The following is a 22,502-nucleotide window of genomic DNA, read 5'->3' as shown; positions in this document are numbered from 1 at the left end:
CCCTCCAGGCTTCCCTATCCAAGGAATTCTCCAGGCAAGAATACTGGAGTGGGTAGCTATTCCCTTCTTCAGGGGATCTTCTGGACCCAAGGATTGACCCCAGGTCTCCTGCATTGCAGGCAAGTTCTTTACCCTCTCTGGGTAGGAAAGATCCCCTGGAGAAGGGAACGGCTACCCACTCCAGTTTTCTTGCCTGGAGAATTCCATGGACAGAGTAGCCTGGTGGGCTACAGTAGCCCATGGGATCACTCAGAGTCAGACATGACTGAGCGACTAACACTGTTAGCTATATCATCTTTATCTCTCCCTGACATTATAGGATTATTTTGTCTCCACTAACAGAATGCTTTTTCTTGCTAACTTTTGCGTCTATAGCATCCCATAAAAATGAATGGCACACACTAGGCACTCAATAAATATTCGTTGAAAGAAAGAGTAAGTATCCCTTACCTCATTTCATTCTCTCAATGGAAAGTGAAAGTGAAGTCTCCCAGTCGTGTCTGATTCTTTGCCCCCTCCTTGGACTGTAGCCCACCAGGCTCCTCCGTCCATGGGATTTTCCAGGCAAGAGTACCGGAGTGGGTTGCCATTTCCTTCTCCAGGGGATCTTCCCTAACCAGGGATCGAATCTGTGTCTCCCGCATTGGAGGCAGACCCTTTGCCGTCAGAGTTATCACCAGTAAAAGGAGGCGAGAACTGAGGCTTTAGGTGGCTAAATAACTTTCTAGAGGTTGTATAGCAAATAAGTACAGAGCCTGGATTCTTAACTGCTCTGCATATTGCCTCAAGGGAAAAAAATTGTTTTTATTGTTTACAACTAGCACCTGAAATTAAAAACCGAAAAAACTTCCCACAGGAGAAGAGGAAGATTCCTGCTGTACCAAATGGAACAGCAGCTCATGGGGAAGCTGAGCCCCATGGAGGACATAGTGGACCTGAACTCCAGCGAACCGGAAGGTTAGTGAAAAGCCCTTGTATGGGACTTCAAAGACCAAATGGTATATCACTTTTGTGTTGGGAATTACTGTTTTGAGGACTAATTTGTTTTTATACTTTGAATACCTACTCTTTGGGGGTAAATATGCTAATAAATTTGATATCTCATCATTAATGATTGTCATTATTATTAAACCAGAACAGTGAATACACCATTCCATTTTATATACATAGTCTTTCACATTGCTGTGCATAAAACACATTCACAGATTCTTAGAATAAATGAGAAAACTGTCAGTTGCCCCTTCCAAAAGAGCCTATTAAAAACTTCAAGTTCAAAATGGAAACGAAAATAAATACCAAGAATTCAGTCTTATAGACCCTGTCTCATTACATGCAAGTGGGATGTATATAATAATATTTTTTATTTTTATGATAGTAATCTGAAAGAGCTATATGATTTATTTTTCTAATCACACATCTTTGAAGAGATGAAAGCTTCAATTTATTTCTTAAAATGATTTTTAAGTTTTTTTTGACGGCTTGTCTCTCTCCAAGAAATGTGTGAGCAGAAAATCAGAAACCTTTGGGTGGGTCTCTCTTCAGGGAATATGTGCACACAGCCTCCATTATAATCGAAGGCAATTGCAAAAACTTTGCAGGCTTGGTGCTCCCCTCTCCTCAGGGCCATCTCCTGTACCACTCTCCCTGTGTCCTCTAAGCTGACTTTCCAGTTCCTGACAACTCGGTGCATTTTAATTCTCCTCTATTCTTTCCCTTTTTCTATGTTTTGTCTCTAAGGAAATGTCTTCCTCAGTCTGGTACCTAATTTGAGATGATTCAGACAATTTTTTCCCTTTCCCTTTACTGGAAACATTGTAACTCCTTCTGTTTACTTCCAAATTTTCAAATGCTGTCTTTTTATTTTTGGTGTTATTTTTTTCCCTCTCTCTCAGGTGTAACGTGCCACGTAGCTTAGATTTTTTTTTTTCAAAGTTCACTTTTCCTTATTGCTTCCTAAATCCTCCCAGGTCACCAATATCCGGTATCTTCGCTTCTCCAGAGTTCTTCCACAGATTCTGTTGCTGACAGGACTTGAAGTATCCATTACTCATCTGCTCTCCTGGAGTTGCTGGTGCACATCTGGGCTGCTTTGTACTGTTCTCTGCAATGACCTCCCACTTCCGGATTTAGATTTTTGCTGCTAAAAGCACGTTTATTACACTGTAATATAACAGCTGTTTAGACTAATGTATGGCCTAATAAGTAATTAATTAGAAAACAGTAGTCTAATAGAAAGTGCTATCAAGCCTATGAATATTAACTACAAAGTGATCATTCATAACCACTTCACATTCTTTTGGGGATTAGGTGGGATGTAAAAATTAAGTACATGAATAAATAGACTAGTAGATTAAATCTGCTCTGAATTATGACTTGGAGAATTTAACACATCATTCAGAAATGATCCCCCAAATAAAAATTATGCATGTATTTTACTAAACACAAGTAGGAGAACCTAAACTAAGATGGTATCTGTGTATGTGTGTGAGTTTTCATAGGTTCTTTACAAACTTCTCTGAATTTTAAATGTCCCTTTTTTTTTCAATTGAAATTTCATCCTTTTCAACCTCTCCTAGTCCACATCCCTCTGGTGGATGTGGAAAATGTAATGATTCGATTACTCAAATAATAATAAGATAGCTATTAATATGTTACTATTGTGTCTATATCAGGGCAATTAAAAATAATAGAATTTGAGTTATTCTGAAGAGGTACGTTTTTCAAGGCAGATAGGAATTTGCTTCTCAAGAGAACAATCATTTTTGAAGTGATTCTTAGATTGCCACATTATATTCCTATTAAGAAAATAAAGAACAAACCTTTAATATTTTTCCATAACCCTGGTGTATTTAGCATACTTGCAGTATGTTGAACATAACAGTTTTTTTTAACCTCCATGTAGGAACTTAATCATAGCTTTATTCATTTTAGTATGACATCTCTATTCCAAAGAGCACAAAGAGCTTTTAGTAGTCAAATGTTAAATCTGCATATTGTTAGTCAATGTTCAAAGAATGAGAATACCTGTTTAATGCTCTCATTCCTAATAGATTAAAAAATTTCATCCTCAGATTTTAGACATTTCACAATTTAATGCTTCTCCCACTCCTCTCCTCCTACCAAAACATCATCCTTTACATGTTTTTAATGTGTTTTTGATATTTTTAGAATACACGCATTTACCCCAAGCAAGGTCATTATTGTCTTGTTAATTATAGATATTTGAATATGTTTAGCAACAGTGGATCAAAAGTACATTTATCTAGGTTGCTTATTATAAGGCCCCTGTGTTAGTTTTCCAAAAATGAAAACAAGAATGGAACTTACCTCTCTCTACTAAACATTATTGTCGTCCATAAGGCCATTTAAGTCCCTGTATGAAATATTATTTGGCAAGCGATTTTTTTGACAGAGTGGATAGCCGGAGCCATGGTTATATACACCTTTTCTCTCTAGGTTGATGTTCACTATTGGGCTATATAAAAATCAGTTTACCTTCCCTCCTTCACTTTCTGCTACACTAAATGGAATGTAAACAATTCCAATATTGCCAATGACTGAGGATAAGAGGCCTGATTTTAGGACTAGGTTTTTGTAAAATGGAACAGAGATTAGAGTAATCCTTAAATCTCACTGTTTGAATTTTGATTATTGAACAGCTGAGAACCTAGTCTGAGAGAACCTAGGGTTTTTGAGGTTGTTGGCATGATTTTTCGCTAGGAATTGAAGTGCCTTAGTGGTACAAAGCTATTCCTGTAGATCATGATGTAAAACCTAGCAGGTTAATACGGGTCTCATCTCTGCTGATGGAAAACCTATACTATGACCTGGCGACAAAGCAAACGAGTATTTTGACATATGTGTTTTTTATCTTTGTATGTCACTATTGTGTTTCCCCCCTCCCGTCTTAGGCTTTTTGGGGGACTTATTTTAGATATCAAAAGAAAAGCTCCATACTTCTGGAGTGACTTCACAGACGCTCTCAGCCTGCAGTGTTTAGCGTCTTTTCTGTTTCTCTACTGCGCATGTATGTCTCCTGTCATCACATTTGGAGGACTGCTGGGAGAAGCAACTGAGGGTCGAATAGTACGTATTATTCTTTTCTCTGAACTTTGAATTTGAATCCGCATTTAAGATTCATAGTTAGATGAGTGTGCGTTTCATTTTGAATTCCTTTATGAGGAGAGATTTGATGTATGGTCTAGCAGATAAACTTCATATGAATTTCTTGACTAGTGGAACTGGGAATCAGGGACTGGACTATCTCAGAACAGATAATTCTTACGTTGCACAAGGTTCTGATCTCATCCCTGGCCCCCAGTCTTAGGCTAGCTTTAGATTGGTTCTTACCTCTTAAGAGGCCCATTTCCCACTTATATAGGCCATGCTTCTGCCAGACATTTGTTGTAAATACATGTAAACTTTCAGTAAGTGAAAGAAAGGTAAGATAAGGAAGAGGGAGATAATGTATCCTTGCCTACTACCATTCATATTTTGACGGCCTGCCCCTTTTTTAATTCTCCCACTCTACCTCCTGCCCAAGGTTGCTGGTAGGTGCTTCAGAGAATAGACCCCATGTATTTTATATATTTTTTCCCCAGTTATAACGGTGGCCTGTACAGCTTAGACAATGGAATCATTTATATCTCCACACAGAGTGCAATCGAGTCTCTCTTTGGAGCATCCATGACTGGAATAGCCTATTCTCTCTTTGGTGGACAGCCCCTTACCATACTAGGCAGTACAGGACCAGTTTTGGTGTTTGAAAAGATTTTGTTTAAATTTTGCAAGTAAGTATTATATACTTTTCGCCCTTAGTCCCTGTCTATCCCTCTACTGTGTTTATGCTTCTCTCAACATCACATTTGGAAATCTGCTGGCAGAGGTGAAAGTTGCTGATTTGATTCAGTTTGCCATTTTTGTCTCTCCATGGAAATAAAGAAACAGTAAAATATTTATGTATTTTTTATGTAATATTTATAAAAAATTATATTCAGTTCTAAGCACTGAGAAACCTCTTTGAGTTTTATACCCTTAGGTGTTCCCTGTAGACAAAGTTTTGAGTTTAGATACTCAAGGGATGTGAAGCTTATTTATTTTCGCTTCCTGAGTTAGACTTATTTCCATCTACTAAAAATGGTGACAAGCTGTTCAGTGACCTTCTTTCCCCTGTTCTTTCCCTCCTCCTAGAGAATATGGGCTGTCATACCTGTCTTTAAGAGCTAGTATTGGACTTTGGACTGCAACCCTGTGTATCATACTTGTGGCCACTGATGCAAGCTCCCTTGTCTGCTATATCACCCGGTTTACTGAAGAAGCTTTTGCTTCTCTTATTTGCATCATTTTCATTTATGAGGCCCTAGAGAAGTTGTTTGAACTCAGCGAAGCATATCCAATCAACATGCATAATGATTTGGAACTGCTGACACAGTACTCGTAAGTACCATTTCCCCTGTTGGCTGTGGGGCTTTTCTTTATACAAATATTACTATTGTTATAAGAAACATGAGAAACTTAGTCAGCAGATCGACTTCCTTGAATTGATTCATGACCTAAATCTTGGTCTCTCAGTGCTGTACAGGATTTCATCTAATCAGCTACTCATCTGATACATGAGTTTTCTTTATAACATCAACTCCAATAATAATATCTTTTTGAAGTTCTATTTGTCAAGCATTCTCTGTTAAGCAGATAATGAACCATGATCAATTTTGCTATACAGAGATTGCTTTATTGCAAAATATTTTTGATTTTGGTCTTTCTTAGGACCTTTTCCATTTAATACAATCTAAAGAACCATAGTAGTAAAAAGCTAAGATTCCAGATTTAAAGCAGTGAGGTAAAAGATACTCATTGGGTCTAAATTGTATTAGCTTGGTGTTTGAAAATATGATAAACTCTTAAATAAAATAGCACTGAATTGAAATGTAATTTTGCTCTTGGAACCTATGACATTTATGATGAAAGTACCCTAATATGGTTGCTGAGGGTGATGTTACAGTTTAGGATTAAAGATGGAATTTCTCTAAGGCCATATTAACAGAGTATATGTGAACATTATATTACTCTTCTTTGATTTAATTTTAGGATTTTTTGTTGTTATTATATATACATTTTAAACAGCAAATATTTAAAGCAATACGTTCTTTACCAGGCAGTTATAATCTCTATATCAGCTACCAATACTTTTCTTATAAACTGCTCAGATATGCCCTCAAAATCTTCCTTTGAAGATTTTTCATCTTTGTTTATTATTAGAAGTTGATATTGTTAATATTAGGCCAAAATAGTGCAATGTTATAATCCTGTTAAGAATGATATAATGATACAGAGTTGAAAACAAGATGAATTAGTATTTTGATGTTTTCTTGGTCATTGCAGATATCTTTAACAGTGCATCTCTGTTTTAGGACCAAAAAAAAAAATCAGTGGAATATAAAATAACTTCCCCAATAAAAGTAAATGGTGAGGATGTTGTGAACAGGATTCAAAAGTAGATGAAGGAGGTGTCAGGGACATTCAGAAAGCAGGCAGATGGGGAGAGCAGTGTGATCACAATGAGAGATAACATTGATACATGGCTTTTCATTTATGTTTAGTTGAAAAGAGAGCAGTGTCACCAAATTTGGGTATCTTTGCTGGATATAAAATTACCTCTGTTTGGGATTTCAAACCTACTACATGCCCTAAGCTGGGTAAATCATGAATAGTCTGCTCTCAATGAGTTTCCAGTTTAGTAGGAAATATAGACCAACAGACAACCAAATAAGTACTGTGTTAAAGGATTGGTTCAGAATGCTATGGTACCATGTCAGAACACCTAACCCAGATCTCAGATTCAGAGAAGACTTCCTGGAGGAAGTGACAGAAAACTAGAAAATTAGTAGGAATTAAAAAGGTACTGGGGAGTAGAGCTGGAGAGTAGTTTAGGTGGAGGGAAGGACACAAGCTTGGATATAGAAATTTATTAACGCTTTGAAATATTTTTCCAAAGTTATATAGATAGTGGTAAAACAAGAAATTAGACTAAGGCTTTATGATCCTGATGTAGTTTTCAGTAAATTAGTGAAGCTCTCCAAAATAAACAATATGGAACAAATAAACAGATAAAATCAGAGCTATTCTGTTTGAAGTAGTGGGAAGGCACCAGTTGTCCACACTTTCATTCATTCCCTGGGTTCTCAGTGGCAGATTCTAAGGTATTTTAGATCAAGGAACACAATTTAAAATCCCCTGGTCTAGAAAGGAAAAAAAAACAGACAAGCAAGGACTGAACTCTGAATAATGGTCACAGCTTGAGGGAAGAAGAATGAAAAAATGCAACCAATAGATAAAAAACAAGAAAGAGTCATCAGAAAGGCAGAAAACAATGAGTAATTTCAGACTATAGAAGGCAAGGGTCAAGACTGTATCAAGAAATTTTTAGAGAAGACAGTGCTATAGAGATCAAACAGAATAAGGAAAAGAGATCATTGTTAGTTTTAAGGAAAGGTATTGGGTGAGGAGGGGAGCAGGACTATAAGCCTGTTGGCAAAAAATTCAGAAGGGAGGAGGTGGTAAAGAAATGGAAAAAGCATTGCATAGGCCATTTTGGTGTCCAAAAAATGAAAAAAGTGCCTCTGGAGAAGGCAATGAGATCATGAGAATGGTAACTTGTGATAGAAAAAGAGCTACATGTGTTTGAAAATGAAAACAGAGAGATGAGGGAAAGAGAGATTAAAGATCATGCAGAGAGCGCAGATAAACATGGATTGTAGCCTTCCAGAAGTCAAAATGTGATGAGATCAAGTTGAATTGTGGGTTAAGACAAATGATCAGAGGATATTTTCAGCATAAACATAGCTGTATTTGTCCATGATTCCTTCCTATCATGGCAATCAAGAGAAGAGTGGCACAGGTCCTCTCCTTTTCCATCTCCATGTTTTAAAGAAAGATGCCCACAGGTTTAAGTTACAGTTATGGTTTATCACAGTGTGCTTGTCTGAAAGCTAACAGTTTGAAGACTGAGCAGGAATGGTGTGCTAATCACTGTGTTCCGTTGCCCGGCTGTCCTCCCCAACCCACGTTAGGAGGTAGAAGCGATGGAAAGACTGGTTCATCCTGATAGTGAGGTTTTAGTGGTGCTTGACCCTGAAACGGGTAAAAGAAAAACACGTAGAATAAAAGTCTCCCTGAGAAATGTGGTGCTGACCACATACCCTTACTGCATTGTCTTCAGCTTTTATACCATGATTCCCTAATTTCTAGAACCACTCACACTGTATACATGAATTTGCTTAGGTACTGCCGTTACTTACTCTTTGGAGTAGTAAAACAAATCTTTTTTGCTATGCATATAATGCTTGTATTTATCATTGCACTTTTAGTCATGTGCATTAAATGAAAGTTATTGCTGACTATAGTGGCTACTCTAATGTATTATATAACCTCACACTTCTGCACAAAACATTTACTATTTCATGAACTCCACATGACACTTTTAGTGGCTGTCTTGTTCTTGTTGCTGGGAACTTTTCACACTAATAAATCTTTAAGCATCGTTATCTTTCCTTTTCTCCTTTGCTTTTCACTTCTTTTCTTTTCACAGCTATTTGTAAGGCCTCCTCAGACAGCCATTTTGCTTTTTTGCATTTCTTTTTCTTGGGGATGGTCTTGATCCCTGTCTCCTGTACAATGTCACAAACCTCCGTCCATAGTTCATCAGGCACTCTATCAGATCTAGTCCCTTAAAGCTATTTCTCACTTCTACTATATAATCATAAGGGATTTGATTTAGGTCATACCTGAGTGGTCTAGTGGTTTTCCCTGCTGCTAAGTCACTTCAGTCGTGTCCGACTGTGCACCCCATAGACGGCAGACCACCAGGCTCCGCCGTCCCTGGGATTCTCCAGGCAAGAACACTGGAGTGGGTTGCCACTGCCTTCTCCAATGCATGAAAGTGAAACGGAAGTCGCTCAGTCGTGTCCGACTCTTCGCGACCCCGTGGACTGCAGCCTACCAGGCTCCTCCGTCCATGGGATTTTCCAGGCAAGAGTACTGGAGTGGGTTGCCGTGGCCTTCTCCAGTGGTTTTCCTTACTTTCTTCAATTTAAGTCTGAATTTGACAATAAGGAGTTCATGATCTACTGTCAACTCCTGGTCTTGTTTTTGCTGACTGTATAGAGCTTCTCCACCTTTGGCTGCAAAGAATATAATCAACCTGATTTCGGCGTTGATCATTTGGTGATGTCCATATGTAGAGTCTTCTCTTGTGTAGCAAGAATAGCAAGGAGAGCCTTCCTCAGTCATCAGTACAAAGAAATAGAGAAAAACAATAGAATGGGAAAGACTAGAGATCTCTTTAAGAAAATTAGAGATACCAAGGGAACATTTCATGTGAAGATGGACTCAATAAAGGACAGAAATGGTACAGACCTAACAGAAGCAGATGATATTAAGAAGAGGTGGCAAGAATACACAGAAGAACTATACAAAAAAGATCTTCACAACCCAGATAAACACCATGGTGTGAAAACTCACCTAGAGCCAGACATCCTGGAATGTGAAATCAAGTGGGCCTTAGGAAGCATCACTATGAACAAAGCTAGTGGAGGTGATGGAATTCCAGTTGAGCTATTTCAAATCTTAAAAGATGATGTTGTGAAAGTGCCGCACTCAATATTTCTGCAAATTTCGAAAACTTAGCAGTGGCCACAGCACTGGAAAAGGTCAGTTTTCATTCCAGTCCCCAGAAAAGCAATGCCAAAGAATGCTCAAACTACTGCACAATTGCACTCATCTTACACGCTAGCAAAGTAATGCTCAAAATTCTCCAAGCCAGGCTTCAACAATATGTGAACTGTGAAATTCCAGATGTTCAAGCTGGTTTTAGAAAAGGCAGAGGAACCAGAGACCAAATTGCCAACATCTGTTGGATCATTGAAAAAATAAGAGAGTTCCAGAAAAACATCTATTTCTGCGTTTTTGACTATGCTAAAACCTTTGACTGTGAATCACCACAAACTGTGGAAAATTCTGAAAGAGATGGGAATACCGACCACCTGATCTGCCTCTTGAGAAGCCTGTTTGCAGGTCAGGAAGCAACAGTTAGAATTGGACATGAAACAACAGACTGGTTCCAAATAGGAAAAGGAGTACATCAAGGCTGTATATTGTTACCTTGCTTATTTAACTTATTTGCAGAGCACATCATGAGAAACGCTAGGCTGGATGAAGCACAAGCTAGAATCAAGATTGCCAGGAGAAATATCAATAACCTCAGATATGCAGATGACACCACCCTTATGGCAGAAAGTGAAGAAGAACTAAAGAGCCTTGATGAAAGTGAAAGAGGAGAGTGAAAATGTAAGCTTAAAACTCAACATTGAGAAAACTAAGATCATGGCATCTGGTCCCATCACTTCATGGCAAATAGAAGGGGAAACAGTGGAAACAGTGGCAGACATTATTTTGGGGGGCTCCAAAATCACTGCAGATGGTGACTGCGGCTATGAAATTAAAAGACACTTGCTCCTTGGAAGAAAAGTTATGACCAACCTAGACAGCATATTAAAAAGCAGAGACATTACTTTGCCAACAAAGGTCCATCTAGTCAAAGCTATGATTTTTCCAGTAGTCATGTATGGATGTGAGAGTTGGACCATAAAGAAAGCTGAGTGCTGAAGAATTGATGCTTTTGAACTGTGGTGTTGGACAAGACTCTTGAGAGTCCCTTGGACTGCAAGGATCCCCAACCAGTCCGTCATAAAGGAGATCAGTGCTGGGTGTTCATTGGAAGGACTGATGCTGAAGCTGAAACTCCAATCCTGTGGCCGCCTGAGGCGAAGAACTGACTCATTTGAAAAGACTCTGATGCTGGGAAAGATTGAAGGCAGGAGGAGAAGGGGACCACAGTTATGAGGTGGTTGGATGGCATCACTGACTCAATAGACATGAGTTTGAGTAAGCTCCGGGAGTTGATGATGGACAGGGAGGCCTGGCATGCTGCACTCCATGGGGTCACAAAGAGTTGGGCACGACTGAGTGATTGAAGTGTGTAGGCATAGTTAAACTCATGCTCACCTAAGGTTTTGTACTGATATTACTGGCCTCATGCTTTCACAGTTTTTATGAGAAAAATTATTAGAAAGTGTCATAGCTAGGATGCAGAATATCTGAGATTGCACTCTTTGTAAGCTTGATATGCTTGTGCTGCCACATATTTTGTTTAAGCGTGAGATATTGAAAAAGAGGTTTTATATTTAGCAACCTACATTTCAGATATTGTTTATACTTGGGCTTCCTACATTCAGATATCTTTAAATTCATAGTTATACCAACCAAATAACAAAATGTCTTTAATTTTTTAAAAAGAGTTTCTTAGCTCCTCTGTCATTCTAACCTTATAATGTGGTAATATATAACCCTATCTTTGAAGCAATAAGCTTTCCTCTTTTGCCAAGAACAAGTGTCAAGATAATTTAGTTTCAAGAATATACCAATTACCCCAGATGATCAAGGTGAATATTTCGTTATCAATAAGTAATCATTTTGTGGAAATAACTTTCTCTAGGTTGTTGTGATTTTAACAAATGGCAAAATAGAATAAATCATTCTGCTTATGTAAGATGAAATATTTCTTCAATATAGTAGTAAGCTAAAGCTCTCACGATAGCTAGCTAAAGAAAGACTAGAGACGTATTCATCTTTGCAGTTGGTTGGGTCAACACAAAGAAGAGGATCTATTATTCTAGTATCCAATATATTAGCAGACTAATATTTTATGTGTTTGTGTGATGCATGTGTAACTCCAATAGATTAACCTCCCTAATTTAGGTCCATGACTAGTTAGCACATCTTTGTACCCACCGTGTTTAGCACATATAGCACTTAGCACATATAGAATGAACATGTATGTTTACATTTTTAAATTTTTTGAAAATGTATCTTATAACCAATTAACACATTTAGCATAGAATTTAGAGTTTTTTTCCCCCTTAAAAAAGCTGATATTAAGAAACTGAATTATATGACATTTCAGAATCAAATAAACGTGATAGCAGGTACTCAATAAATGAATCAGTCAGTTCAGTTCAGTCACTCAGTCATGTCTGACTCTTTGTGACCCCATGAACCACAGCACACCAGGCCTCCCTGTCCATCACCAATTCCCAGAGTTTACCCAAACTCATGTCCATTGAGTTGGTGATGCCATCCAGCCATCTCATCCTCTGTGGTCCCCTTCTCCTCCCGCCTTCAATCTTTCCCAGCATCAGGGTCTTTTCCAGTGAGTCAGTTCTTGACATCAAGTGGCCAAAGTATTGGAGTTTCAGCTTCAACTTCAGTCCTTTCAATGAACACGCAGGACTGATCTCCTTTACGATGGACTGGTTGGATTTCCTTGCAGTCCAAGGGACTCTCAAGAGTCTTCTCCAACACCACAGTTCAAAAGCATCAATTCTTCTGTGCTCAGCTTTCTTTATAGTCCAACTGTCACATCCATACATGACTCCTGGAAAAACCATAGCCTTGACTAGACGGACCTTTGTTGACAAAGTAATGTCTCTGCTTTTCAATATGCTGTCTAGGTTGGTCATAACTTTCTTTCCAAGGAGTAAGCATCTTTTAATTTATATTCAACAGCTAAACTTCTGATAGCCCATCTAATTCTTGATTCTTAATCTAAACACTTGCTGTCCTTGGTTTCCTGTCTTGCTTTTGAACAAAATTCTAATCTTCATGATAAGTATACATTTAATATTTACTTGTGTTATCCTCACTGTTCCCAATGGATTATGAGTCTTTTGTGTATGAGACTGTCCTTTTAACTTTTTGCCTCCAGAAAGCCAGGGAAGTTGGTAGAAATCAGTAAGACTTTCTCAAATGTTTTTCAACAATGTTACTTCTCAGATTCACCTTTAGCTATTATTTTTCTTCTCTGTAACTACAGATATACAGAGCTTAAATAGAATTATTTTTATACTTTCTTATCAAGTAGCTATGAAAGGGCAGAAATTTAAATGAGCATCCCATATTAGAGTGAGAGCACTAAGCAGGAATTGATGGTTTCTTCTTTAAGATGCATTGAATGGCCAAAAGTTATGTGACTACATATCAAATACAGAGTATTTCACTTTGTGGAGATATGATGACCATTATCAGAGAGTTCACAGGCTTTGAAGTACTGACCCCATTTCTCTTCCTGAATTGACCTACATTTAAGGATATAATCTGAAATATTTAAAGTGGAATATTACAATGTTTTTTAAAAAATTTTTTACTGGCGTATAGTTAAGTTACAGTGTTGTGTTAGTTTCAAGTATACAGCAAAGTGAATCTTATACATATACATATATCCATGTTTTTAAATTCTTTTCCCATAGAGGCCATTATAGAATATTGAGTAGAGTTCCCTGTGGTATACAGTAGGTTCTTATTGATTATCTATTTATATATAGTACTGTGTGTATGTATGTGTCAATCTTAATGTTCCAATTTACCCCCCTCCCCCCCACTTACCCTCTGGGAACCATAAGTTTGTTTTCTACGTCTGTAACTCTATTCCTGTTTTGTAAATAAGTTCATTTATAGCCTTTTTTAAAAGATTCCACGTATAAGTGATATCATATGATATTTGTCTTTCTCTGTGTGACTTACTTCACTCAGTATGACAACAACTAGGTCCATCCATGTTGCTGCAAATGGCATTACTTCCTTCCTTTCTATGCCTGAGTAATATTCCATTGTATATATGTACCACATCTTTATCCATTCCTTTGTTGATGGACTTTTAGGTTGCTTCCATATCCTGGATATATATAATGATGTATTTAATTTACGTTAAAACTCAGCCCAGACCCTGAGGTAGCATGTGTATGTATGTATCAGATTAAGTTACAACCATGTACAGGTAATATTTTGATCAGGAGTTTAAACTCCAGAAGTGGTTAGCTAATATTAAAACGGAAAGTCTAAACTCCAGGAAAGGTTACTATAAACCCATCTGGTATCCACATCTCAATCAATACTAAGACTTTGCTGAATGACAGAAATGGATGTTCACTGGTGAAAGTACTAGCTTGTTAATCAGTGTACTGAACTATACTGGCGATATTAAAGGTAATCACTTTGAATTAAACAAAAATGAAAACACAGCTATAAGAAGTTGTGGGATGCTGTAAAAGCAGTGCTTACAAGGAAATTTTGGCCCATGAACAGAGGAACCTGTTAGGCTACAGTCCATGGGGTCGCAAAGAGTTGGACACGACTGAATGACTTCACTTTCGCTTTCACTTTCACATGGAAATTTATAGCAATAAATTCATGTTTTTTAGAAAAGAATATCTAAAATCAATGATCTGAGCTTCAACATTAGGAAACTAAAAAAAGAAGGAAAATTAATGATAAAGTAAGCAAAAGAAAAGAAATGATAAAAAAATTAAAGAAATCAATGAACTCAAAAACGGAATCAATAGAGAAAATTAATGATCTAAAATTTGTTTTTGAGAAGATCAATAAAATTTATAGCCTATAGCCACACTAATTAAGAGAAAAAAAGAAAGGATACAAATTGCTAATATCAGAAATGAAAGAGGGAACATCACTAAAGGTCCCGTGGATAATAAAATAGTACCATGAACAAATTTGCTACCGTAGATGAAATGGACCGATCCTTGAAAGACACAATATGCTAAAATTCACACAAGAATAAATAGATAAAATCTGAATAGGCCTATATCTACTAAAGAAATTGGATCAATAATTAATAAGCTTACAAAAAAGAGAGCACAGATCCAGATGAGTTCATTGTTGAGTTATACCAAACATTTAAGTATGAAATTATACTAATTCTCTATAATCACTTTCAGAGTATAGAGGCAAAGAAAATACTCCCTAACTTGTTCTATAAGGCTAGTCTTAGACTAATACCAAAACCAGACAAATACATTATTTTTTAAAAAAGAAATTATAGGCCAATTTCTCTCATGAGCATAGATACAAAAAATTCTTAACAAAATTTTAGCAAATCAAATCCACTGATGTATTTAAAAATTATACATGACAACCAAGTGGAATTTATCTCAGATGTGCAATCCTGGTTCAACATCTAAAATCAAGTAATGTAAGGCATCCCATCAACAGACTATGGATGAAAAAAATCACATGATCATATCAATAAATACAGTAAAAGCATTTGACAGAATCCAACACCCATTCGTGATAAAATTCTCAGTAAACTGGGAATAGAGGTGAACTTCCTCAAAATGTTAAAGAATATCTATGGAAAACACAGCTAATGTCATATTTAATGGTAAGAAACTAGAAGTTTTCCCATTAAGATCAGAAACGAGTCAAGGATATTGAGTTGTATGAGCTGTTTATATAGTTTGGATATTAACCCTTTATGAGTCATATAATTTGCAAATATCTTTCCCAGTCAGTAGGTTGCCTTTTTGTTTTGTAGGTCAATTTGGTTTTATAGCCCATGAACTTTTTTCTATGATGTATTAAAATAAAAATAATAGTAAAGGTTAATTTTTATTATAATTCTTTAAAGGCAATAACTGTGATATATTACTATATATTCCCCGTACTACTTAGCATAACACTGTACAAAATAATTTTAAACTGTTAAATCATTGAATCAACAAACAAGACACATGCTATGTGCCAGACACTTGGGTGTAAAAGTAGCAACATAGGTGAGTCTCTGCAACAGTGTAACATATTATCTACTGAAAGACATAAGCATTAAATATCACACAAATAATTACTAATTGTACTTGACATAAGTGCTATCACATAAAGGTACAAAATGCCATGAGAGTGAGAAATACTTCCAAAGTTATTTGTGTCTGGGGGCCAAGGAGAAACTAGCTATAGGAATGGAGATAAAATTCAGATGAGAAAAAGTTTAAGAAGAATTTCATGGAGAAAGTATGTTTTTAGTTTTAGCTAGTAGTGATGGTGTTTGGCAGAGTTATTTTACATATTTTGAAAAGCTGTTTCCTGCATAATATGATATAGCTATAAGTTTAAATAATTTATTAGAGAGGGAGAAGTGTTAAGTACTTACAGAATCTCTTCTAAGAATAAAATCTGAAACATGGAAATAGATGTACTCAAAAGAGACTATTATTTACATAGTTATCCTAATGGAAAACAGATTAAAGGTTTAGTAATAGAAGAACGAATGAACTGTATCACAACCATTAAAAATTGTGGTTATGAAGAGTAATGAGCAAATATTAATACAAAGTACTTACATTATAGTTCTATATCAAAGAGATTAGAAACATATGCTCATAAATATGTTGAAAATATAAATAAGAAGGATTACTCAAGAAATATATCAAAGAATTAGTTACTGGTGGGTTCTGAGAGATTTCTTTTTCATTTTTTATTTTATAAATATTCTATAATGTGGCTTTTGTTTTTTTGAAATTTATAATACTTTTTGAAAAATAAAAATGAATAGACATACAAACAGGTTTGACTTCTACAGATATATCATAATTCTATGATTTTTGTATTAATACCTAACTTGTCATACAGCACTCTTAAGGCAATTTAATAAATAAAGAGACTTGTAAAAAAAGAAAGAACCACAAACATTACTGTTCAGTGCACACAGGATGGTACTAATAATTTACAAAGGCAAAGCAGAGCATCTGCAACTCAGGGACTAAAACTGGTAATAATGTTGAAGGGAGTTCTACCAAATTATGTTTCTAGAAGGCACCCGTAGGCCCTTCTTGTGTAAGGAAGACTGATCACCTTCATTAGCCTTGTAACGAAAGCAGAGATTTCTGGATGAAGGCATTAATTATAATGTTTATCTAATCATTCCATAGCCATTTATATATATAGTTATGGTGGTTTAGAGCGCATACTTTTCCTTGGGTAGTAAAGGATAGTAGGGGTTGTGTTTGGTGAAGAATATGTTTTAAGCTAAACAGTCCAACACCAATGATGGCATTTTATGCTGGCGTTTTAAAAACATGTAGGAAAAGTGCCAATACTGCCCATTCTTTTGCCTTTGGATCATTGAATTTCTAATCTACGAGCTGGTGGTAGCGTAATTGTAATAACCACCACAACAATGATGATATCTAACACCTAATCAGTATTTCCTTACGCCAGACCCTGTTCTGGATGCTTTTACCTATATTAACTCATTTTACCCTCATAATAACCCTGTGAAGTAGATTGATATCACTATTCCAACTTTAAGAAAACTAAAACATAGAGAGATTAGGTAATTTGTCTAAGGTCACGCAGTTAAGTGCTTGGATTTGAATGATATAGGAACTCTGGCTGAAGAATCAGTCCAGTGTCATAGACACCAGGCTCTCTTATGTACCTAAAGAATTTTTTTTGCATTAATATTTCCATCTTAAGGACAGAGGCACTAAATTTTATTTTAGTACTTAATAATATGTACTTAACAGAAGGTCTTATTCTAAACTCATATTCTCTCTCCTCACATTGCTTTCTCTAGTTCTTTTTTGTTTTCTTTTTTGTAGGTTTGGATAAAAAATTATTTGGACTAAGTTCATCAATATAGGTGAAAAAAAAGAAAGTGGGATTTTTTTCTCCCTCATTTTATCTTATTTATTTAGAATATCTGCTTTTGACATTTTAAAAACATAAAATCTAAGCCAAAGCTCTCTTTAAGCCTTCAAGGGTTGGTACAGAGATCTTTATCAAATTTCCTATATAAATGTGAAGCCTCTGAGAAGTATCTGCAGAGATTTCAAATATTAGAGGTGTGGACTCAGGAAAGATCAATGATGATTTACTTGATATCTGTGATGTATAAATCTTTTAGGTTAAAAAACATACCTTTTCTCCTTGGATTTGATTTCTGGAAGAGGAATATTATTAAGCAGAGAAAGTCCTGCAAGGAGGCATAGGTGACTAACATTCACTTATAGAGCTGAATCCCTCCCAAAAATGTCTCCCCTATGAGCTTGACATTTGTATCCCAAATTTCTTAATACTTTTGTTACCAAGTCCACATTCACTCTGCCCGCTGTGCGATAGGCCATTGACTCCGAGAGAGGAGGTGTTGAGGCAAGGAAGAGACTTTAATTGGGGAGCCAGTAGACCAAGAAGATGACAGGCTAGCACCTCAAAATAATCATCTTATTGGGACCTGGATGCCAGGTTCTTTTATAGATTAGAGGGAAAGAAGCGATGAGGAACTAAAGTCAAAGGGCAGAATAGAGAGGGAAATGCAGTGGGGAAGTAAAGTGAAAGGGTCTTCAGTCTTGCAAAACATCTCCAAAGGAATGGTGAGCCTTCAGCAAAGTGAAAGTAAAAGTCACTCAGTTGTGTCCGGCTCTTTGCAACCCCATGGAATTCTCCAGGCCAGAGCGCTGGAGTGGGTAGCCTTTCCCTTCTCCAGGCGATCTTCCCAACCCAGGATTGAACCCAGCTTTCCTGCATTACAGGCAGATTCTTTACCATTTGAGCCACCAGGAAAGCCGAGAAAAGGTGTGTTAATCTCTTCTGTTCACAGGTGTGCAAGGACAAACTATCTCTCCATGAACTGAACAAAGGTACTTTAGTTTACAGTCAAGCAGAGAGACAGGGTCCTCCAGGCACAGCCTTGGAGTATGATTATAATGATAAAAGCAAGTCAAAAAAACAGTTTTCAACAAGGAGTCAGAATTCACTTTCCCCCTGCAACACTGTCAGAAAGTCACTCTTGTAATATAAATGTACTCCCAGGAATAGAGTAACACTTTAAGCCATTGACCTCACTAACACAGTACCAGCACATTGAAAAACAAGAGACCATGGCCCAAAGAGAATGGTGCACACAGCAAGCAAAGTGAATGAAGTGATACCAGCCTGGTGGCCAGATTTACATGAGGCTGTGAGGAAATAGGAATCTGGAAGTTGGACAAGGGAGGTGATAGTGATGTGGTTGTCATGATATGAAGGCTGGGCTGCATGGTGTTTTGGGGGGAATAACTTAAAGGAGCTGCTGCTGTTCCATCACTCAGTCATGTCCAACTCTTCTCGACTCTATGGCTACAGCCCACTAGGCTCCTCTGTCCATAGAATTCTCCAGGCACGAATACAGGAGTTGGTTGCCATACCCTTCTCCAAGGGATCTTCCTGACCCAGGGATCCAACCTGGGTTTCCTACGTGCAGGCAGATTCTTTGCAGTCTGAGCTTCCAGGGCAGCCTATATATACATATACCTATGCAGATATTTAAAATAATTATTTTTATCTCTGTAGCAGTTTAAATACTTTCTGTGAGCCAAAGAATAGATGCTTTTGAACTGTGGTGTTGGAGAAGACTCTTGAGAGTCCTTTGGACTGCAAGGAGATCCAACCAGTCCATCCTAAAGGAGATCAGTCCTGGGTGTTCATTGGAAGGACTGATGTTGAAGCTGAAACTCCAATACTTTGGCCACCTCACGCGAAGAGTCGACTCATTGGAAAAGACCTTGATGCTGGGAAAGATTGAGGGCAGGAGGAGAAGGGGATAACAGAAGATGAGATGGTTGGATGGCATCACCGACTCAATGGACATGGGTTTGGGTGGACTTCGGGAGTTAGTGATGGACAGGGAGGCCTGGTGTGCTGCTGATGGGGTCACAAAGAGTTAGACACGACTGAGCGACTGAACTGAACTGAATTGAACTGGTTCTAATAAGATGTCTTTAGGGAGCATACACCAGTTTCAAAACCAGGCACATGTTCACATGGCTCTGAGTTCGAGATCCCTGACCAAAGGATTGGACACCATCTGTCAGGACTGGACACCATCTGTCAGGAGGACCTTGATGTTTTTTAGCTGGCAGGTCGAGTGGCTTTCCAAGGTGCTTGCTGCTTCCTCACTCGCACAAACTTAGTTAGCTGGGATTCCCCATTGGGAAGTGAAGGTAGGTAGAATTTTGTCCTTCCCCTCACTGCCTTCAGTATATTTTACTCTCAAAACCATCCCCAGAGATTTGAAAGCATCAAGAATATAAAAAATATCTCTTCTTCACAAGGTTGGAGGCCCCAGAACTGACCTTGAAAAGATTTATTTTTACCTTTATTTAAAAAATGAGAATTTAGGCAGAAAAATATAGTAGATACCTGTTGTTAACATTTTTGGGGGCAATATTTGTTACATTAGGAGTGTAAGAATAAGATGGTTGATACATATTTGTTTTCTAATTATAATTTAGAACATAGTTATAAATACTATGGTTTATGGATTAAATATGTACCCTGTTATCTCCTAATCTACTCTGGAATAATAAAATATATATCACTAGGGACAATATTCATAGTTCTAGAATATTCCTAGCCATTTGGTTCCTTTACAGAATAAAGTTAAACTAGAAATAAGACAATGTCAAGTAAAAAAGTTGCCTTTGCCCACCTCATCTTACATGGGCTCCATTTTGGGGGGTATATACCATAATGATTTAATGATATATATTATATTGTGAAATGATCATCACAGTAAATTTAATAATAACATCCATCACCACACATAGTGAATATTTTTTTTGTGAGAAATTTTAATATCTTTCCCCTTAGCAACTTTCAAATATGCAATAGAGCATTGTTAACAATATCCCCATGCTGTATATTACATTCCCAGAATTCATCTTCTAACTAGAAGTTTGTACCTTTTGATCACCTTCACTATTTCACCTTTATTTGTGATGAATATATGACTAGTTATAGAGTTCTAGGTTGCCAAGGGTTTTCTTTTAACCCATTAATTACCTTATTCCATTGATTTCAAGTTTAGGTCAGTTCTATTTTTAGTTTTTTGAGGAATCTCTATATTGTTTTCATAGTGACCGTACCAGTTCACATTCTTGTCAACAGAGCATGAGGATTCCCTTTCTCTTCATTCTCGCTGATGCTTGTTATTTGTTGTGATTTCGAGAAGAGTCATTGTGACAGATGTGAGGTAGTATCTCACTGTGGTTGTTATTTGCTTTCCTCTGATGATTGGTGATATTGAGCATCTTTTCATGTGCCTATTGGTCATCACTATATCTTCTTTGGAAAAATGTCTCTTCATACTCTTTGCCCATTTTTTAGTTGGGTTGTTTATTTGATGTTGAGTTGTATGAGTTCTTTGTATATTTTGGATATTAACCCCTTATTGGATATATCATTTGTAAATACCTGTTTCCATTCAGTAAGTGGACTTTTCATTTAGTTGATAGTTCCTTTGCTGTGCACAATTGTTTTTTGTTGTTTTTTTTTTAGTTTGATATGGTCCCATTTTTTTATTTGATAAGACCATTATCTAAGAGGCTGCCACCTATGTTTTCTTCTAGAATGTTTATTCTTTAAAGTTTTACATGTCTTTAATCCATTTTGAGTTTATTTTTTTACATAGTGTTAGAAAATAGTCCAGTTTCATTCTTTTGTATGTAGCTGTTTAGTTTTCTCAACACCAATACTGAAGAGGCTACCTGTTCTATTGTATATTCTTGCCTTTTTCATCATAGATTAATGCCCATATGAGTTCATTTTTGGGCTCTCCACTTTATTCTATTGAACTATGTTTCTGTTTTTGATACCATTTTGATTACTGTACCATTGTAATATAGTTTGAAATCAGGAGGTATGAACCTCCAATTTTGTTCTTTCTTAAAACTGTTTTAGCTGTTCAGGGTCTTTTTGTTTTCATACAAATTTTAGAATTATTTTTTCTAGTTCTGTGAAAAATGGCATTGGTATTTTGATAGAGATTGCATTAAATCTGTAGATTACCTTAGGTAGTTTAATCATTTTAACAATATTAATTCATTAATTTCTCTTTCTGATGGTTCTCATTGTTAGTATACAGAAATGTAAGAGATTTCTGTATATTAATTTTATATCCTGCAATTTGATCAATTCATTGATTAGTTCTAGTTTGTGTGTGTGTGTGTGTGTGTGTGTGTGTGTATGTGTGTGTATGTGGTGTCTGTAGAGTTTTCTATGTATAATATCATGTCATCTGCAAACAGTGACAGTTTAATTACTACCTTTCCAGTTTGGATTCCTTTTATTTCATTTTCTGTCTGGTTGCTGTGGCTAAGACTTCTGATACTACCTTGAATGTAGGTGGCAAGAGTGGGCATTCTTGTCTTATTCCTGATCTTAGAAGAAATGCTTTCAATTTTTTTGCCATTAAGTATGACATTAGCTGTGGGCTTGTCACATGGTCTTTATTTTGCTGGGATGTGTTGCCTATGGGTTCCATTTTTAAAAGAGTACAGACCAAAATTCCTACGCCCTACTAGAGCCTTTCCATGGTACTAGACTGCTGGTGAGCTTTAGTTTCTTATTTTTAAATGGGGACAAAAGTACCTGTCCTAGCAGTCATAAGAATGATTTATAAATTTAATTCAATTATACCAAAGTACTTTATAACTCATGACATAAACTTATAAAATGATAGCTACTTTGTATTAAGCATCTGCTAAATTCTTAGGAATAGTACTGGAAGTTTTACTTGTGTTATGGTACTTCTTTTAAGGCTCAACATGATCCTGCACAAT

General features: G+C 36.7%; 1 protein-coding gene across 9 annotated transcripts in view; it reads left to right on the top strand.

Annotated features, from left to right (window-relative positions):
* Positions 1–22,502, top strand: part of SLC4A10 (solute carrier family 4 member 10) — a 344,973-nt gene that overhangs the window by 238,698 nt on the left and 83,773 nt on the right. For all 9 annotated transcript variants that reach the window (XM_025275927.2, XM_006074289.3, XM_044934690.1 and 6 more), the window contains 4 exons: positions 857–957; positions 3,912–4,086; positions 4,657–4,790; positions 5,191–5,436. In XM_025275927.2, the coding sequence (XP_025131712.1) occupies positions 857–957; positions 3,912–4,086; positions 4,657–4,790; positions 5,191–5,436 (656 nt within the window). The remainder of the gene's footprint in view (positions 1–856; positions 958–3,911; positions 4,087–4,656; positions 4,791–5,190; positions 5,437–22,502) is intronic.

The sequence above is a fragment of the Bubalus bubalis genome, chromosome 2, assembly GCF_019923935.1.
Source record: "Bubalus bubalis isolate 160015118507 breed Murrah chromosome 2, NDDB_SH_1, whole genome shotgun sequence".
In the NCBI taxonomy this organism is placed as follows: domain Eukaryota; kingdom Metazoa; phylum Chordata; class Mammalia; order Artiodactyla; family Bovidae; genus Bubalus; species Bubalus bubalis.
The sequence above is the reverse complement of the archived record's forward strand: the minus strand, read 5'-3'. Positions and strand labels throughout refer to the sequence as shown.